Here is a 16,287-nt window from a genome sequence, read left to right as displayed (position 1 = left end):
GCTCGGACACATTCACCGCTTTGAAGTTCACCTCAGAACAACCGACAGCTTCTCCCCGTCCCTCGGCGCTCATGTCTCTGGCCAGCAGACCCTAGGGCAGGTCTTCCAAGCTAGCCACTCAAAGCACTTGTCTCCCCGAGCAGTCCAGGGCCGGGCAGCTTCCCTGACAAAGCTCCTCACTTCTGCGGCTTAATCCTCTTCCAGGGAGGGGCCAGACCACGGACACCGGCTACCCAGAAATTAGGTTAATACCCCCGTCCAGCGGGATCCGAGCAGCTGCGTCACAGCCGGGGAGCCAGCGAACGCGTGCTGAGCGGATGAAAGTGCTGTTACTAAGCAGAACTCGGCCCCTGCAAGCCAGACGTTTTGCCATGGTTCATGCCAGCAGCCCAATCCCGCCCGCGTGTAACAGGTGCCACCAGCTGTGTGCCTAGGAGTGAGGCTGAAGTGACCCCGAGGCAGCTCCCAGCGTGGAGCAGACACCAGCACCCCCTGACTGAGACACCCGAACACGAGCGGCCCCTCCAGGGATGTCAAGACAAACGCTGCCCTCCACGGAGCGGGCAGTGGAGCTGGCATCACTTAAGCTTTGCCCCATCCCCCGCAGGGTGCCCCGGGATGGACTGCACAGTTCTCTGCTGCCCGCTGCGACTGTCAGCGTCACTAGCACCAACGCTCGCCCTCCGTGTCCCCTCCCGTGCCAGGCAGCCAGGGGAGCACCAGCAGGGAAGCCGTCCCTACCAAAACGCCCACAGCACCTCGGAAAGCATCTGCAGCCCTCAAGAGAGCAGGTTATTAGCCCTGGCTCTGCAGAGGGAGCCTGAACCTCATGGTGCCACAACTACCCAAAGGGGCCCCTCACTCTGGGGGCCAGCCCCCAGGTTTGGGCACCACGGGAATCGTGAGCAGGCAGCCACCCTGGCATCGCCAGCTCTTCTGGACAATTGGGGCTGAAGTGAACTGTCCCGGTTGCAGAGGGAGCCTGCAGCAAGACTCGGAATAGAACCAGGAGCGCTGACCAGCGACAGTCTCCAGGGAGCAGCACACGCTGCCCGCCGCACCCAGCCCCCACGGTCAGCACTGGATACAGCAGGGCGGTGGGGAAAAGCGGTGCCTGGCCTTTTGGACCCCACGATGATCCGCTCACACCCTGAGCCACAACATCCATTCCCCTAGGCAGCAAAACTAAGATCACTCCAGCCCCACAACTAGCCTCCTGCAGCAAGGAGTGCCACAGGTGGGGGGCAGTGCCCTCTCCCCCCCACTCTGCCCCATCAGATTAGTTGCATGAGACCCACGGCTCCCGGCGCACTGATGTTCAGAACCAGCCCAACCCAGCCCCACACCCTGCAGCGGCCTCTGCAGGGTGGGCAGCAGCAGTCGTAAGGTGCCGTCCTTGCATGGAGCCAGCTGCGGAGCCCGCGAATTCCCTGGGCAGGAGGAACAGCCCCTCTCAGCACCCAGCACGTCTACTCAAGGCAGCAGAAGACAGACCATCGCCCTCTCGGCTGGGGAGCGGACGCCCTGCAGAAGGACTGAGCCCCACGGACACGCAGGGCACTGGGTAAGTCGGAGCCCTGAGTCCCAGGGGGCCCCGTGCTCGGCAGGGCTAGAGCTGCTGGCACCCGCGGGCGAGGGCGAACCCCGGGCATGCCCAGCCCCCCGCCGCACAGGGAAGGGTGAAGAGAAGACAGCACCTTCTGCCGGAGCAGCTTGCTGCGCACGCGGCCCCACAGCCTGGCTCCCGTGTTGGAGGGGCGCTTGCCCCCGGGCTCCTCCAGCCGCTCCAGGCAGCAGTGCTCCAAGTGCTCGCACACCGAGCTCAGCTTGCAGTCCGGCTGCACTAAGACCTCCGTCATCTTGGGCTCCCCTGCGGCGTGTACAGAAATCCTCCCCTGCCAGCCAGGTCAGCGGTGCCCAGGAGAGCCCATCCCGTGCCGAGCCCAGCGCAACAGCAGCACAATAGGCAGGCGCAGCTCCGGCTCAGCTGGGAGGCTAGGGAGCCAGCCAGCAGCCCTCCCCCTCCGAGGAAGTGACTCAAAGGCAGGCTCCCGCCCCTCCCTTTAACTCCTTCACCGCCGCTCCTGCCAGGAGCCTGGCACAGCCGCTGCGTGAAGCGGGACAGCTGCTGGCACAGCTCAGCTACCCCGTTAACTCCTTCCCCGTGGCCGCTCAGGAACCAGCGACTGGCCCAGCACAGCGGCCTTGGTTCCTCCCGCCCTCCCTCGGCCAGAGCCATGCACACTTGGCCCAGCCTCAGCCCCGGGGCTAGGGAAGGACATGGGCGTTTACAGAGGGGATCTGCCCCGGGTCACACCCAGCAAGGGACTGAACCACTAGACATGCTGCCCGTGGTGTAACCACGTGTCTCTGGCATAACACACAGGGCTTTCGCTGCACCTCGCCCCTGGCCTGGACACACACTGGCTAGCACACCCGAGACAGGCACGCTTAACCCTTTAAATCCTGCGCACCAAGGCCGTGCTGTAATTCAGGGGCAGGGCTTTGGTGCTCCTGCGAATGACCCCCATGCACAGAGCGGTGCTTCTGGGAGCAGCGCTGCCCCCCAGGGGGGGGCCTCTGGTCTCCTTGCACTGTCCAGGAGCTGTCCTTCTCCGGCCTGGCTTTGCTTAGAACGTTCTCCGCCAGAGAAGCAGCAGCCAGGATGCGAGGGGCTCCTCTACCCTCGGCACCCAGGTCTGCCCAGCTGCAGCACACAGACGCAGCGGCAGGCCTTGCACAGGCCACGAGAGTTCCCTGAACCTCCCCCAACTGGGAAGGGGCAGAGACGCGGACCCTTGCTCTGGATTTCCCACGCTGTCAGCCGGCAGAGCCTAGAGGTCACATCCCAGATCGGGGGGGGGGGGGGGGGGGGGGGGGGGGAAGCAAATACCAGCACTTGTCACGTCACACACAGGAAACAGAGTCATTAACGAAGCTGTCACAAGCCAGAGCAACCACCCCTCCAGCAGGCACTGCCCCCAGCCTCAGCGCACGCTGCCAGGAACACAGGCAGCAGCCAGAAATAGCCCCCGGGCAAGGACACGCATCCTAGTGTGGTAGTGCCGAAGGGGATGGGGGCGGCACCGTGCCAGGCGCTGTCCGGCCATAGCAAGATGGTCCCTGCCCCAGAGAGCCGAGAAGCCAGTTCACCGCCCAGGGGCACCCGCTCAGCACACAGCAGTCTGCCCCTTCCACAGGGCTAGTGCGACGCCAGGCAGGTTAGCCCCAGAGTGTGGGGCGCAGGTCCAAAACCCAGCAATTCCTTCCAGCCCGGCCCCATGTGGCAGGGCTGCTCCCCAAGCAGAGGAAAGGGAAGCTACAGGAGGTGACGGAATGGCCCAGGCTACAGAGGGGACGAGCGGGTTCAGTTGCTGGGGTCTCTCCTCGCCTGACTCGGGTCTTGGCGAGGTGGCTTTTAAGCCACCCCCGTGAGGGACACGATAGCCCCAGCACAGCCACAGGGGAGGCCAAGCTCCAGCCTGGACAGCGGCTGTGCCAGCAGCATTGGAGAGAGAGCCGGGTGGGGAGCGTCCCTTCTCTCCTCCTCCCCGTTGGCGCTGCTGCCCCCAGCCCAGGGCCTGTGCAGCTCGGAAGCCTTGGAGCGCTTCGTCTGCTCCTCCCTAGGGCTGATCCAAGACAGCAGCTTGGCTGGAAGCTGGCCAGAGCCCAGGGTACAAGAGCCCAGGTGCTGGAGGCCAGCAGCTTCCGCCACGCCTCCGCGGGGATGGGGAGAAAGAGACAGACGCAGCCAGCCAAGCTGCATCTGCAACGCAGAGACGGCCGGTTCCCCTGCCTCTCGCTCCCAGCCATCCAACGCCTGGAGCCCAGGGCTGGCCTGGCAGGCTGGAGAACTTGGGGAGCCCCTCCCCACAAAGCCAGCTGGGGGCCGAGCAGCAAGTGTCCCCCGGGGAGTCTCTGCAGGGATGAGCACACGTGGCCTGTGTGATGGGGCAGGGACCGCTCGGCCTGGGGCAATGGCCCCCACAGACACAGTGCCTTTGCCAGGGCCTGGGTGCACCCTGCACCCAACCAGCACTGGCCACCCCTGGTAGGTAGGGCCCCCTTTGCTCGGGCTGGGTCGGGAAGCGGTGCAGCACATCACTCGCTGGCCGGAGCCCCCAGCTATTCCTTCCTCCTTCGAGCACACCAGGAGCACTGGAGCCCAGGCCTGGCCACTTCATCTCCGCCGGAGCCCACGTGCCTCCTCCTGCTAACAGCCCCCCGCAAAGCAGGGCAGCGTCCCTTAGAGCAGAGCACAGGGCGGCGAGAAACTGAGACGCCATGGCAAATGGGTCCTGAGTAACACCGCCTGCCCTGCTGCGCGCGAATACGGCCGCACAGCCGTGTGCCTGGCATGCCTCACGGAGCCCGAGACTCGGGAGCAAGGAGACCACCCAGCTAGCTTCCACCTCGAAGGCAGCGCAGGAGCCTGGCACATGGCTGGGGGCCCACGTGCAGGGCTGGGGGCCCGGAGAAACTGCTCTGCGGCCCCGACTCCGACCCTGGGCTCAGCCCAGCTGCCGGCGTGGGGTCAGTCGGGTCGGGCCAGGCCTGGAGCTGGGGCAAGCAGCTGAGGGGCCCGTCCCCGGGGTTCTGCTCCTGCAGGGGGAGCGTGGGGTACCCTGTGCCTTGTGGGGCCAGGCCGGAGCTCCCAGGGCAGGGTCCGGGTGCCCCGTGCCCACTACCCACACACTGGGGACTGTGGCAGGGCAGGAGCAGGCAGCGTCCTGGCCCCAGGGGGACGCAAAGGAAAGCGGCTTCACGCCTGCTAGGCAAGGTGCTTGTGACCATGGCAATGCACAATCCCCTGTTAAAGGAAGCCCCCTCCTCCCCCCGCCCCTCCCCCCGCTCAGTCTCGGGGCTCCACAGCTGGGGCAACTTCCCTCCCACAGGAGCAGAGGGGGGAGCAACTCCGGCTCAGGCAGTTACCTCCGGCCGCCGCATCACTGGGGAAGAGAACGCCAGTGAGAGACATGCTGTACCCCCAGCCATGCCCTCCGCACGGTGCCTTGCCCATCCCAGCTGCCTGGCCGGAGACGATCCGTCTGCACTGGGCAGTCACTTGCACGCCCCATCCGCTCAGCCTCACAACGCCAGACACCTGCCCACGTCCCCACAACTTGGCACACACACACACCCCCCCGCCGCCCCATGGAGCCAGAATACAGGGGGTTGTGTAGGGCAGGGAGTGCAGAGCTCGGAGTTTGCCCAGCACCCACACTCAATGCACCTGCCCCAGCTGCCAGCCTCTGCTCGATACAGGGGGGGGGGGGGGAGGGAGAGGGACTGGCACAGAAAGGGGCTACAGCAGAGCTGGGGGGAGGTGAGGGGCAGGAGCCCAGGGCTGGGCTCGCAGGGGCTGTGGGTCAGGACTGAGGGGTACCGGCAGAGCTGCATGGGGGCAAGAAGCTTTTTCAAACCCCAAAAATATTCCTAAAACCGAGCTCCCTCCCCCGCAACCTGGCCCTCTCCTGGGAGGCCATCTGGGCTGGTGCAAGAACTGGCAGCACTCCAAACCCGGTGGGGGGCTGTCACAGTGCGCCCCAAATCCCGGGCTGGCAGACACTGGACACGGAGCAAGCCGGCCAGGGATGCGAGGGAGGAGAGAACTCTGCTCGCCCGGCTTGAGCCTGCCCAGAAACAGCAGTGGGCAGGGCAATGCCCTCTCCAAGGGGCCTGTGCTCAACCCTTCTCCTCTTATGAACGAGGCGCCCCCGGCTGGCTGGACGCGACTCCCTGAGCTGGCCGGGCCGCCAGCCCCGCTAAGCCCCAGGCTGGTCCACGGAGGACGCTGAAGGAAGCTCGGTGGAGAGGAACTGCTCAGCACCAGCTGGTCTCCCCGCCAGCAGGGTGAACATGGGGCCTGAGAGCGAACAGACTGGTAGGAAGTGTCAGAATGCCCCCCTATAAATCCACGGGACGCCCACACCTCGAATCCCGCCTGCAGCTCTGGTCGCCCCAGCTCAAACAACGGTGTCATAGAACTGGCGAAAACACGGAGGAAAGCAGCAGAAACGTTCCAGGGTGGGGAACGACGTCCACACGAGGAGAGCGTAACAGGACGGGGACTGTTCAGCTTGGGAGGAGAGGTTAGGACGGATATGCTAAAACCAACCCAGAGCTGTGCGCGAGGGCTAGAAAACCACAGCTGGTGTGGGGGAGAAAGTGTTATTTCCCCCTTCACGTACCAGGCTGCAGGTTTAACACAAACCTAAGGACATGCCTCTCCCTAGAAAGCAGTTAACTGTGGAACTCCTTGCCAAGGGATGCTGTGAAGGCCAAACACACAGCTGGGTTCCAAAAAGAATCAGCCAGGCCGAGCAGGGACACAACCCCACACTCTGGGCGTCCCTAGCCTCCAACTGTCAGAACCCGGGACTAGGCGACGGGCTGGATCACTCGATAGCTGCCCTGTTCTGTTCATTCCCTCGGACGCACCCGAGCTGGAAGACGGGACACTGGGCTAGTTGGACCCTTGCTCTGACCCAGTCTGGCCCTTCGAGACACGTGGGGGAGTGGTTTACCAACCTGCCCTCCCCCTGGATTTTTACGGGGGGCGGGGCGGGAAGAGGGGGGTTGGTTTGTCTCAGCCAGAAGAAATCAATTCCTGATGGATTTTGCCTGCAGGGCCTGGCGCATCCCCAGGGACAGGAGGCCCTAATGCTATATTTGCATATCGAACCATTTCCCGGCCTGATTTATGACCCAACTGCACAAGCAGGGGCAGCGGGAGGGCACAGTCCCCAGAGCTGACATCTGCTTCCCATTGCAGACTTCCCGTCTCAGAGTTTGCTCTGCAGAGGCCAGGTCGGCTAAACTATAAACACCTGGGGAGAGGAGGCAGCGAGAACCAGGCCTCGAGGAGCTCGGCACAACCTCTGCTGGGTCACACCCAGCATGGCGCCTCCGGCCTGGCCGGGGCAGACACAAGCAGAGGAGAGGCCCGCGTGGTGACTGGGGCCAGCCAGGAAAAGAGCGAGAAGCTAGGAGCAAGGGAGGGGAAGTTCAGGACTAGGGTGAGCAAGGTGCACTGGGAAAGACGTATGCAAATCCCAGGCTTGGGTGTCACAGAGATGCCACAGGCCCGAGAAGCTGTCTGCAGGGGGTGGCTCAAAGCCCCCAGGATGAAGGGGCAGCCCTTGACCATCTGCCACAGCTGACCGCCTACCAGCCAGGTACACCGGAGCTGGGTCCTGCACTCGCCCAGGCTCGGCTAGCACTGTCCCGGCTTTCCCAGGGCTCTGGCACCAATCAGCCGGCCAGCCTGGGCGCTGTCAGCGCAGCCACCTAGAGCCGCTCCCTCACTGGCACCAGCCCCCTTCCATGCTGATCTCAGGGCATGAGCCAAGGTCCCAGGGGACGCAGCGAGGATGAACCACTCTCCCATCCCCACGTTCTCACAGGGCCCCGCCAATCACTTCCAGAGAGCAGCACAATGCTGCACAACCCGGCTGGCCAGGCCACCAGGCGCTGGGGGAGACGGGCACCCTTCTGAGCCCACACGGCTCTGCTCCGGGCTCCTCCTCGGCCCTCTCCCAAGGGTCTCTCTCACCCAGGAGTTCCCCCCACAAGCCTGGCACACAGCAAGGTTATTCGCAGCAGCCGGTGAGAGGGGGGCATACCCTGGTCTCCCTAGCATCCCCAGGCAGCAAGCCGAGCTCACCCCGCACCGGATCTGCCGAAGGCATGTGAGCACGGCCCAGCCCAGGGCCTCCTGCTACACGTGAGTTGCCTGGCACTGGGGCCGCAGGCCGGGCTCTCGGAGGAAGCCAGGATGGCGGGGCCAGCAGGCAGCGTTCCAGGCCGGGAAGCTCTGCACTCAGAGGTCAGCAGAGGCTATTGCTGGGCCTCCATTAATAGCCATTATGGGAGCCCCAGGGAGCCCGTGGGAAGTAAGCCCTCCCTCTCCAGGGTCTCCAGAGAGCCAGCCAGCCCCAGGGTCACGTCAGGGCCTCCATCTGCCTGGCAAACCTGGGAGCTGCCCGGAGCGCCCTGCAGCACGCGGACTGCTGGGGGCGCATTGGAAGGCACTGGGCAGCCCCCCTGGGTTGAATGTGTCCCCCCCGGACCTGCCTCTCCCCTGCTCAGCAGGCTCCCAACGTCAGTCATCCCCCTCCAGCCGGCTTAGGGGGAAAAGGCTCCAACGGAGTCAGGTGAGAGCCTGGCTCAGCAACTGCAGCGCCTAGCTCTGGGGTGGATCTATCCCCTGGGGAAGAGCGGGGCCCAGACAGCCGCCTCGCACCCCAAGCCCTCCTTGGACACTCCCCGAATGCTTGGGGGGCAGGAGCGGGACGGAGACATCCCACAGGCTCAGCCCCACCAGGCTGGAGCCAAGTGACCAAACCCCACAGCAGGTTCAGTTTAACTGCAGCCAGGCTGAAGCGAAAGGCTGGCCAGGCGGATGGAGGGGGGCACGGCTCATCCCTCAGCAACGGGGAGGGGACGGCTCTGAGGGCGGGCAGCCATCCCCACCCCATGAGCACCCTGGCCAAGCAGCTCATGGGAGCTCTCGCTCTGCTGGCTCAGAGGGGCTGGGGGACCCCTGGGACCAGGTACAGCTGGGAAGGGGACTGCAACCCAGCTCACAGCAGCTGCTGCACGGGGCGAGCGTCTAGGCTGGAGTCCCATGGTGGGTCGGGACTGCCCCACCCCCTCTATGCACAGAGCATATAGCCAGTCCGAGGAGAGCAATTCCTTCCTGAGCCCAGCTGGAGGCCAGCCTATGCCCTGGAGCATGTGGGTTGAAAGCCTTTATCGGTTAGAGCCTCACTCCCACCATCACAGATGCTGTTCCAGCTTCCGACAGGCCACCCGCCTTCCCTCAGGGACTGCTCGGCTCCTGGGGCCTTCTCTCAACTCTCTGGGCCCAGGGGCCTCCTCCAGCCTCCACCCCCAAGGTTCACACAGCGCAGCGCTCTGCCTCCAGTGTGGGCTGGACTGCTGCTGCGCCCGTCCCTGCACTGGCTCCCATGTGCCCCTGACTCCGGGCTCAGGGGCTGCGTGACTCATGGTTGTTGACACAAGGCTATTTCCAATTGCCCGGCCCTGCGGTTCTCTAGACACTAGGACCCCGGTCCCTCCTGCTGGCCCCCCGGCATATTCCCAGGGCGACGCCGACGGCCCCTCACCTGCTGCTGCTCCAGTTCAGAGCTGGAGTCTAACACTGCACAATGGAGCAGGGCTTTGAACTCGGCCCCTCGCCTGGGTTTTGGCTCCGCTCCCCCCTTCCCGGCAGCACTGCCCCCTCCCCCAGCTCCCCAGGGGCTGGCCAGTACAGCCACTTTCCCAGGGAGCAGGCAGACCGCGGCTAAGCACACAGGCCCTGCAGAGCAGCAAGGATGAGCTGGCCAGACATGGAGTGGGGGAAACGGTGCTGGGAGCCAACCCCAGGCTTTCGAATTAATGCCCTACCAGGTCCTGAGCGGCTGGCTCAGGGCAGCCAGCCCCAGCTCACTGCTCCTCTGGCACCACGTGAAGTGAGTTTGACGGGTCTCAGGCCATGACCATACACCCACTGCAAGCACCAGGCTCAGCAGAGCGGCCAGGAGACCCAACTCCCCTTCTGCCCCTCCAGGGCCGAGCCGAGGCCCCACAGCACGGGATGCTGACCCTGCCCCTCCCCTGGGGGGGCACTGCTCTGCAGCTCAGGGACAGTGGGTCCAGCGTGAGGGCAGCTGAACGCTCAGCCGCCCATCACCAGGGGGCACAGGGACCAGTCCTAGGAAAGCGCCGGGGAATCCCAATGCTGCAGCGATCCATAGGCTGGAAAGAGCAGGTGGGGGTAAACTATCGCGCTGGACTCATGTTTCGGTAGCTGGCCTCCTGGCACTTGCACAGCGGCACACCCCCAGGGCAGTTGGCTGGCTCCCGATGAGCCCCGTCCCGAGGCTGACTTACTGCAGCAGGTTTGTAGGGTCCCCACTAAGGACACAGGCCTGCCTGAGCAAACCTGCCCGCGCCGGGGGCTGGCCACAGGGTCGCTCAGCCCCTCCCCTGGAGTGCCTGGAACTGGGGGTTGGTTTTAACCTGGGCTTTGGGGGCAGGGATGGGACTGGAAGTTACCTCCCCTCCCTGCCAGCTCCTGGGCTCCACTCAGCCCCACCCTGTGGAAGGAGCGAGTATCAGAGGCCTGGTGGAGCCTGACAGGTGGAGCTGTGCCCAACAACACCCTGTCGCTGCGACACCCGACAGGACTTGACAATCACCTGCAGGGCCGTGAGCCGCTGACCCCGCAGGGGGGCGGCCCGTAGGCACCACTCCATCTGGGGAAGCCGTGTTGGACTGTCCAGTGGCTCGGCACAAGCCCCCACAAGCCCCTAACCCAGCCCAGATTAATACAAGTCCTTAACACAAAACCCACGACCCCGCCTCCCCCGCAGAGCCGTTACCCTGCGTGGGGAGTGCCATCCTCCAACAACTTCACTGGTGCCGTTGCTTCTCCATGGGCTGTGCCCAGATACCAGGGCAGCGGCACTGGAGGGATTAACGTGGGGCGGGCTGCCCGGGAGGGGTTGGTCTGACAGAGCTTTCCACGCTGGTCCTACAGTCCTGGCCACTGCTCTGACCTAGGATCCAGCCCCCTCGCCACCTCCCAGCGCTTACAAGAGCAGAGGGGCGCTGTGGCACGACCCGAAGGGAACCAGGGCGCGGCTCCAGCCAGCCAGCGGGGTCACTGATCCCACAGCCAAGGTCCCCTCCCTGAATGCGCCTCCGGCCCCTTGCCAGGGGGCCCAGCACTCAGCATCACACCGGGAGACAGTCTCCATGGTAACCGGGACAGCCTACATCAGGGCTGAAGCCAGCACCCTCAGCTGCACCCCAGAACAGCTGGGGGCACACTGGCCACTCCCCCTTTTCCTGCAGCTCCTGACACCCCCATGTGCTAGCCAGGGGCACGTGCTGGGGATGCAGCAAAGCCCCCATCCTCCTTACCCAACCAAGAGAAGACAGTTGCCCTGGCAACCCTGGTTGCTATAACAGCAGCACTGGTGACTGAAGACAGCAGTGGAGCAGGGAAGGGCTGAGCTCTGCACGGATTACACAGGGGGGGCCCTGGGTGGGACCATGACCACCTGTGCTGGCTCAGCCCTGGTCCCAGTGGAAAGGCAGCAAGTCTCCGCCCTCCTCTGGCAAGGTCTGCGGACAAGGGCCTGGCCAAGAGCTGGGCCTTGGCATCGCTGCTGGACCCTTCACCTGCCAGCAGCAACACCAGCCCCACCAGGGAGCAGGGCCGTACTGCAGGGGGGTGGGAGAGGGCAGACTGAGGAGGGAGCTCCTGGAGACCGCCAGCCATCCCCCTCCAGTGCCCAGTCACCCTGGCGTTCTCAGCTCTGTGTGCGGAGCTGGCATCCACCCTGGGCACACAGAGGTGACGGGGCAGGGGACACACTCCGTGAAACAAACAGACGCCATGGTGAGCGTCCCCTCTCACAGGGGGAGCTGCCAGCCCCCCATTCCTCTGCGCCCACGGGTGGCACAGCCAGGAGCATCGTTACAGCTGGGCCAGACAGGAAGGAAACAATTCGAGCCCGGGGAGTCACCCAGCACCCTCCAGCCACCTAACCCGGCTTCCCCGCCGGCCTGGCCTCTCCTACTCCCGGCCCCTTCTGCCCTCACAGCCCAGCACGCTTGCTTGCCAAGAGCAGGTCTGGTTCCAGGCTGCCACAGAGCCCGCCAGTACAAGGAGAGCCCCGACCCGCCACAGCCGCCTCGCCTGGCCAGGCCAGATCTCTGCGCCAGCCTGGTCCTGCTTCGCCCCTCAACCCCACAGGGCTCAGGCTCTCCAGGGAGGGCACCCAGAACACCTTCCATTCAGCCTGAGCCCAGGCACCCACCGCCCGAGTGCAGCTGGCTTCAGAGCCGGAATCCGACAGAACCGCGGCGCGCCAGACAGAAAAACAAACCCACCTGCTGGATGTTCCCCGTCTGCTGGGCTCTGCCAGCAACACGGCGCCCGCGGGGGAGGCCTGGCAGCACTGAGCCGGCTGTGGCATGGGCCCTCGGCTGGGCCATTCCCAGACAGGCAAGGGGAGGCCAGGCTCACGCGGCTGCCACCCAGAGAAAAGCATCAGGCTCGTTACAGCCTTGAGAGCTGCTCTGGCATGGGCAGGCCAGCCCCAGACCAGGAGGACACAGACTCTCCAGCCCCCCCCGAAGCCTCCCGCAGCCTTACCTGGACCTGCCCCTTGCCCATGATCTTATCCACAATCTCATTGTTGTCCTTGTTGAGCTTGGTCTTGTCGTAGCACTTCTCGTAGCACAGGATGCGCAGCGACTGTGAGCCCTCCAGCTCGATCTCGAACTCCTGGGGAGCCAGAGGGACGCGGCTGAGCCCATGCCAAGGGCAGAGAGCAGCCCCAAGCCACGCCCAGCAGGGGTGGGCACTAGCGCCTGGTCTCTGAGCGCACGGCGCTTCAGCCTCGTGCTACACCAGCCGGGCCCTGGGTTCAAGAGAGACCCGGGGGCCGCGCGTCGGGGAGCAATGGCCTGGGGGAGGAGAGGAAAGCCCGGGACTCAACTAGCAGGGGCAGGGCTGCAGGTCGACTTGAGGGGCACCAGCGGAGCAGCGGGTGGCAGCCTAGAGCTGGAACGAGGGTGTTGTCTGTTCCCTGGCTCTAGCATGATCCCCTCAGTCCCCTAGCAGCGAACTCACCTCATTCCACTGGGGCTCTGTCGTGTCCCGGAAAACCCTGGTCTTTGCTTTGCTGACAAAGTACCCGAAGGAGTCCACTTCCAGTGTGCAGTAGAGGTCTGGGGAGAGGAGATGAGTCAGGGGGCTCTAGGGATCCATGCCTGGCTCACACAGACCCTTGGCAGAGTCCCCAGCCCACAGTCCTTCCCCAGCCAGGGCCCGATAGCCTGGGGGTGCCCATCCATCAGGACAGAGGCCATCATGAACGCAGAGAGGGCAGGCAACCCATCCCCCAGTAGGAGGGGGTCTCTCCCCTCTCCAGCGGGGCTCTGCACCCCTGGGTGGGCACAGCCGGGCCCCAGGGCTGGGGCTGGGCCCCGCTCACAGCCAAGCCCCAGCAGCACAGATCTGGCACTCACTGGCAGACTGTTTGAATCCCTTGGCAGAGTGGACAATCACATGCAGGAAGCCGTAGAGTCCTGGGGATTCGTCATCTGCGGCAGAGAGAAGCACAAGGGTATGTTAGGGCTCACAGCCCTGGCAGGCCCATAGTCTGGGCCCATTGCCGGCCAGGCACTGGGGTGCAGGGAGCCCCAGCTTTTCACCTATACAGTTGAGCTGAGGTGCCGGGCTCGCAAACCAGGGCAGCATCTCAGCCTTCACTCACCTCCCTAGCCCCGCGGCCCAGCAGGGGGTTGCAGGTCAGGAGTGAGGGGTGTGTACAGGGCACGTTCGCTGCCAGGGTAATGCAATGCCAGCTACTCATATCCCGGCAGCGAGCAGCGTCCCACCGGAGGGCGGCCCACCGCACCTGTCCCAGCCGGGACGCCCAGGGTTCAGTCACGGGGCACCTCTGGAACTGGCTTCCCAGCACCACCAGTCAAACCTACCCAGCGAGAGACCTGCAGACGGGACAGCCGCCCTGTGCCCGGATCTCTGCCACGGACAACAGAGACCAGCTTCGCCCCGTGCTCTCGTGGGGGGTAGGAGATCAGATCCTCACACTGCACAGCAGCAACCCCTGTGGCCCTGGGAGGGGATTCCAGGTGGGGTGTCGGGGCTTTCCGAGCCGGTGTGCAAGGGAGGGGGTCACCGTGCCCGCCCGGCTGCCTGAGCCCCCAGGAGGCAGGGCCCCCCAGGTTAGCACCCCTCCCTGCCGGATGGGCACATGGTGCCATGGGGGCTCTTGCCCAGCAAGGCTGTCCCAAGCCAGGCCAGCTGGTTGGCTCTCACAGCGCCACCTAGTGGCACACACTCCTCAGCCGCACCGGGCGGGAGCAAACAGCCCTGGCATCAGAGCCCTGGGTGCTCTACAGACCCCGAGCCGCCCAGCCTCGCCCAGGAGGCAGGGACTGTTACCCTGAGGCCCAGCAGGACCTGCCACAGAACCCAGGAGTCCTGCCCCCCAGTGCATGGCTGGACACTTATCCCCCTACCTGGGGGATCTTGGCTCGGAGCTGAGTTGACGCCAGCAGGCAGGAGCGGGAGCTGGCCCCATGCACCCGCCCCTAGGGGATTTACGGCGTGCGCTGTGGCAAGCTCCGTGGGGGAGCAGAGCCAGCCCTGCAGCGCACTGGCCTGAGCCGGGCCTGGCGGGAGACACTCACCGTCCTTGTTGCTGGTGACAGGGATGTTGTGGACGGTGCGCAGCTTGAAGCAGGACCCCGTGAGCACCTGCAGCTCCACTGAGCTCAGCACAAAGGCCTGGAGGTCTGTGGGAGCACAGAGGGGGTGGTGAGCAGCCGCGGCCAGGGGTTCCCATGCACCGCCGCTGACTGCATGTGCCGCGGGACCTCCCGAGGGGCAGCCCGGAAAGGCCACGGGCACGGTGGGGCCCCACGCTGCTACAGGGAGGTGGCATGCCTGGACCCCTGGCAGGAATGGCTTCGCAGCAGCGAGCCCGAGGCCCAAGGATGCCCCCAGGGAGCCCTCAGAGACAGGCTCCTCCCGCAGGGCCTCACCCTTCTTCTGCAGCTTCTGGATGGCCTCCCTCCACTCTGACCGCTCGTAGTCCGAGGAGAGCAGGAACAGGTAGCTCTGAAAAGAACGGGACGGCATCAGGGCAGCTGCCTGGACTGGGACCGACTGAGCAGGCGAGGCCCCCGGTGCCACAGGAGGTACCAGGCATCCCCAGACCGGCCATGGCGGGGAGAGATCCCAGCTTGCACAGAGCAGCTTGGCCAGCCGGAGGGGAGCGCAAGAGACGCTGTCCAGTGTGATCAGCGTGCATCGCCCCGCTCAGCGCCCAAGGGCAGAGCCCTGGCCCCGCACAGACACCCCACTCCCACCGAGGGAGAGAAGTGCCTGCGAGGATGGCAGTCTGCAGAGCAGAGGGACCGGGCACGAGCAGCACATCCCACAGCAGCCGGCCGAGGGAGCACAGTCCTGGCCAGGCCAGCGCTGCACCCTCCCCAAGCCCCACCAGCAGCTCTGTGAGCCAGGCGGCCGGCAGGCCCCTACCTTCCCGTTGCGGTTGTGGATGCGGAAGGGGATGGTGGGGGAATTCAGGAGCAGCCAGAACTCGTTTTCAAACATCTTCTTCTTAAGGCGCTCGATGGCTCGGCTCTGCCCCTTGCCGGCTTTCTGCAGGGGGAAAGTGAGAAGGTGGGAGCCAGCCGGAGCTGCCCCAGGCAGCGAGCGGGACCCACAATCCACACAGGAGTCCCTCTGCCTCCCCCAGTGCCAGCCAGGGGAGGAGACAGGGAGATGCCAATGGGGCACAGCAGGCCCATGCCCTGCCCCGGGCACAGGGTACTGGCTCTCAGCTTAGGGAACTGGCCAGGTCCCTTCTGCTCAGGGGAGCTCCCCGTCTCCGCCTGCGCCCCCCCCCCCCCCCCGAGCAGAGGTAGGTACAAGAGCTCCCTCTTTGGGCACAGGCGCAGCCCCCCAGCACCACACACCAGCAAGCCCAGTCCCCTGGCTCACCTCCTTCTGCACCTCGCTCTTGATGGCTGAGATCTTCATCTTCATGTCCTCCAGCTCGTGGTCCGGGATGGTGTGCACCTGCGGGCAGGGCTCCGACTCCTCGGGGGCTGGGAACACCAGGTCGGCCAGCGGCACGTACCACTTGCAGTCATACTGCTGGTGCTTCCTGCAGCGACAGGCCCGGGTTGAGCCCATGACCCCAGCGCACCTTGCTGTGCCCGGAGCCCCAGGCCACCCAGCCGCTCCCTGCAGCTCGCATGGCTCTGCCCCTTGCGGGCAGGTCTACCCAGCACCAGAGATTTCCCACCTCCATGCCCCTCCCCGTCGGGGGAAGGACCTGCCCCATGTCCAGGCACAGACTAGCCCCTCGGCCCAGCCCTGCGGCCTCTGCTCCAGGCAGCACAGCATGGGCCACCCTGGCACTCGGAGGGTGCTGCCCCCTCCTCAGCAGTCCCCCCCGCCCAGGGCGGCGCCTGCCTTACCCCACCGCCGTCTTCTTCAATTTGGCGCAGAGGAGGACGTCGGTGAAGAGGAAGACGTGGCGCAGCTTACGTGAGCCCTCAGACAGCTCCACCAGGAAGCCATCCTTCACCAGCTGCCGCGTCTAGGAGAGAGCCGGGCCAGCCGTGAGCGGGGCAGCCAGGCCTCCGAGCTCCACAGAGGAAGCAGCCCTGGCTTCAGCCGCTCATGTCTAGTGTGTCTGAGACAAAACCCGGCTGGCCTGGAGA

General features: G+C 65.2%; 1 protein-coding gene across 4 annotated transcripts in view; it reads right to left on the bottom strand.

Annotated features, from left to right (window-relative positions):
• Positions 1-16,287, bottom strand: part of ABR (ABR activator of RhoGEF and GTPase) — a 92,976-nt gene that overhangs the window by 15,324 nt on the left and 61,365 nt on the right. For 3 of the 4 annotated variants that reach the window (XM_054008741.1, XM_054008742.1, XM_054008743.1), the window contains 8 exons: positions 16,042-16,163; positions 15,560-15,725; positions 15,095-15,217; positions 14,596-14,671; positions 14,242-14,346; positions 13,054-13,128; positions 12,656-12,753; positions 12,176-12,307 (listed from right to left, as the gene is read on the bottom strand). In XM_054008741.1, the coding sequence (XP_053864716.1) occupies positions 12,176-12,307; positions 12,656-12,753; positions 13,054-13,128; positions 14,242-14,346; positions 14,596-14,671; positions 15,095-15,217; positions 15,560-15,725; positions 16,042-16,163 (897 nt within the window). Of the gene's footprint in view, positions 1-1,697; positions 1,955-12,175; positions 12,308-12,655; positions 12,754-13,053; positions 13,129-14,241; positions 14,347-14,595; positions 14,672-15,094; positions 15,218-15,559; positions 15,726-16,041; positions 16,164-16,287 lie in introns of those variants that run through there. The other variant, XM_054008744.1, reaches the window with a different exon arrangement.

Source organism: Malaclemys terrapin, chromosome 18 (genome assembly GCF_027887155.1).
Source record: "Malaclemys terrapin pileata isolate rMalTer1 chromosome 18, rMalTer1.hap1, whole genome shotgun sequence".
Taxonomy (NCBI): Eukaryota; Metazoa; Chordata; order Testudines; family Emydidae; genus Malaclemys; species Malaclemys terrapin.
Note: the sequence above shows the minus strand (reverse complement) of the source record. Positions and strands in the feature narration are given on the sequence as shown.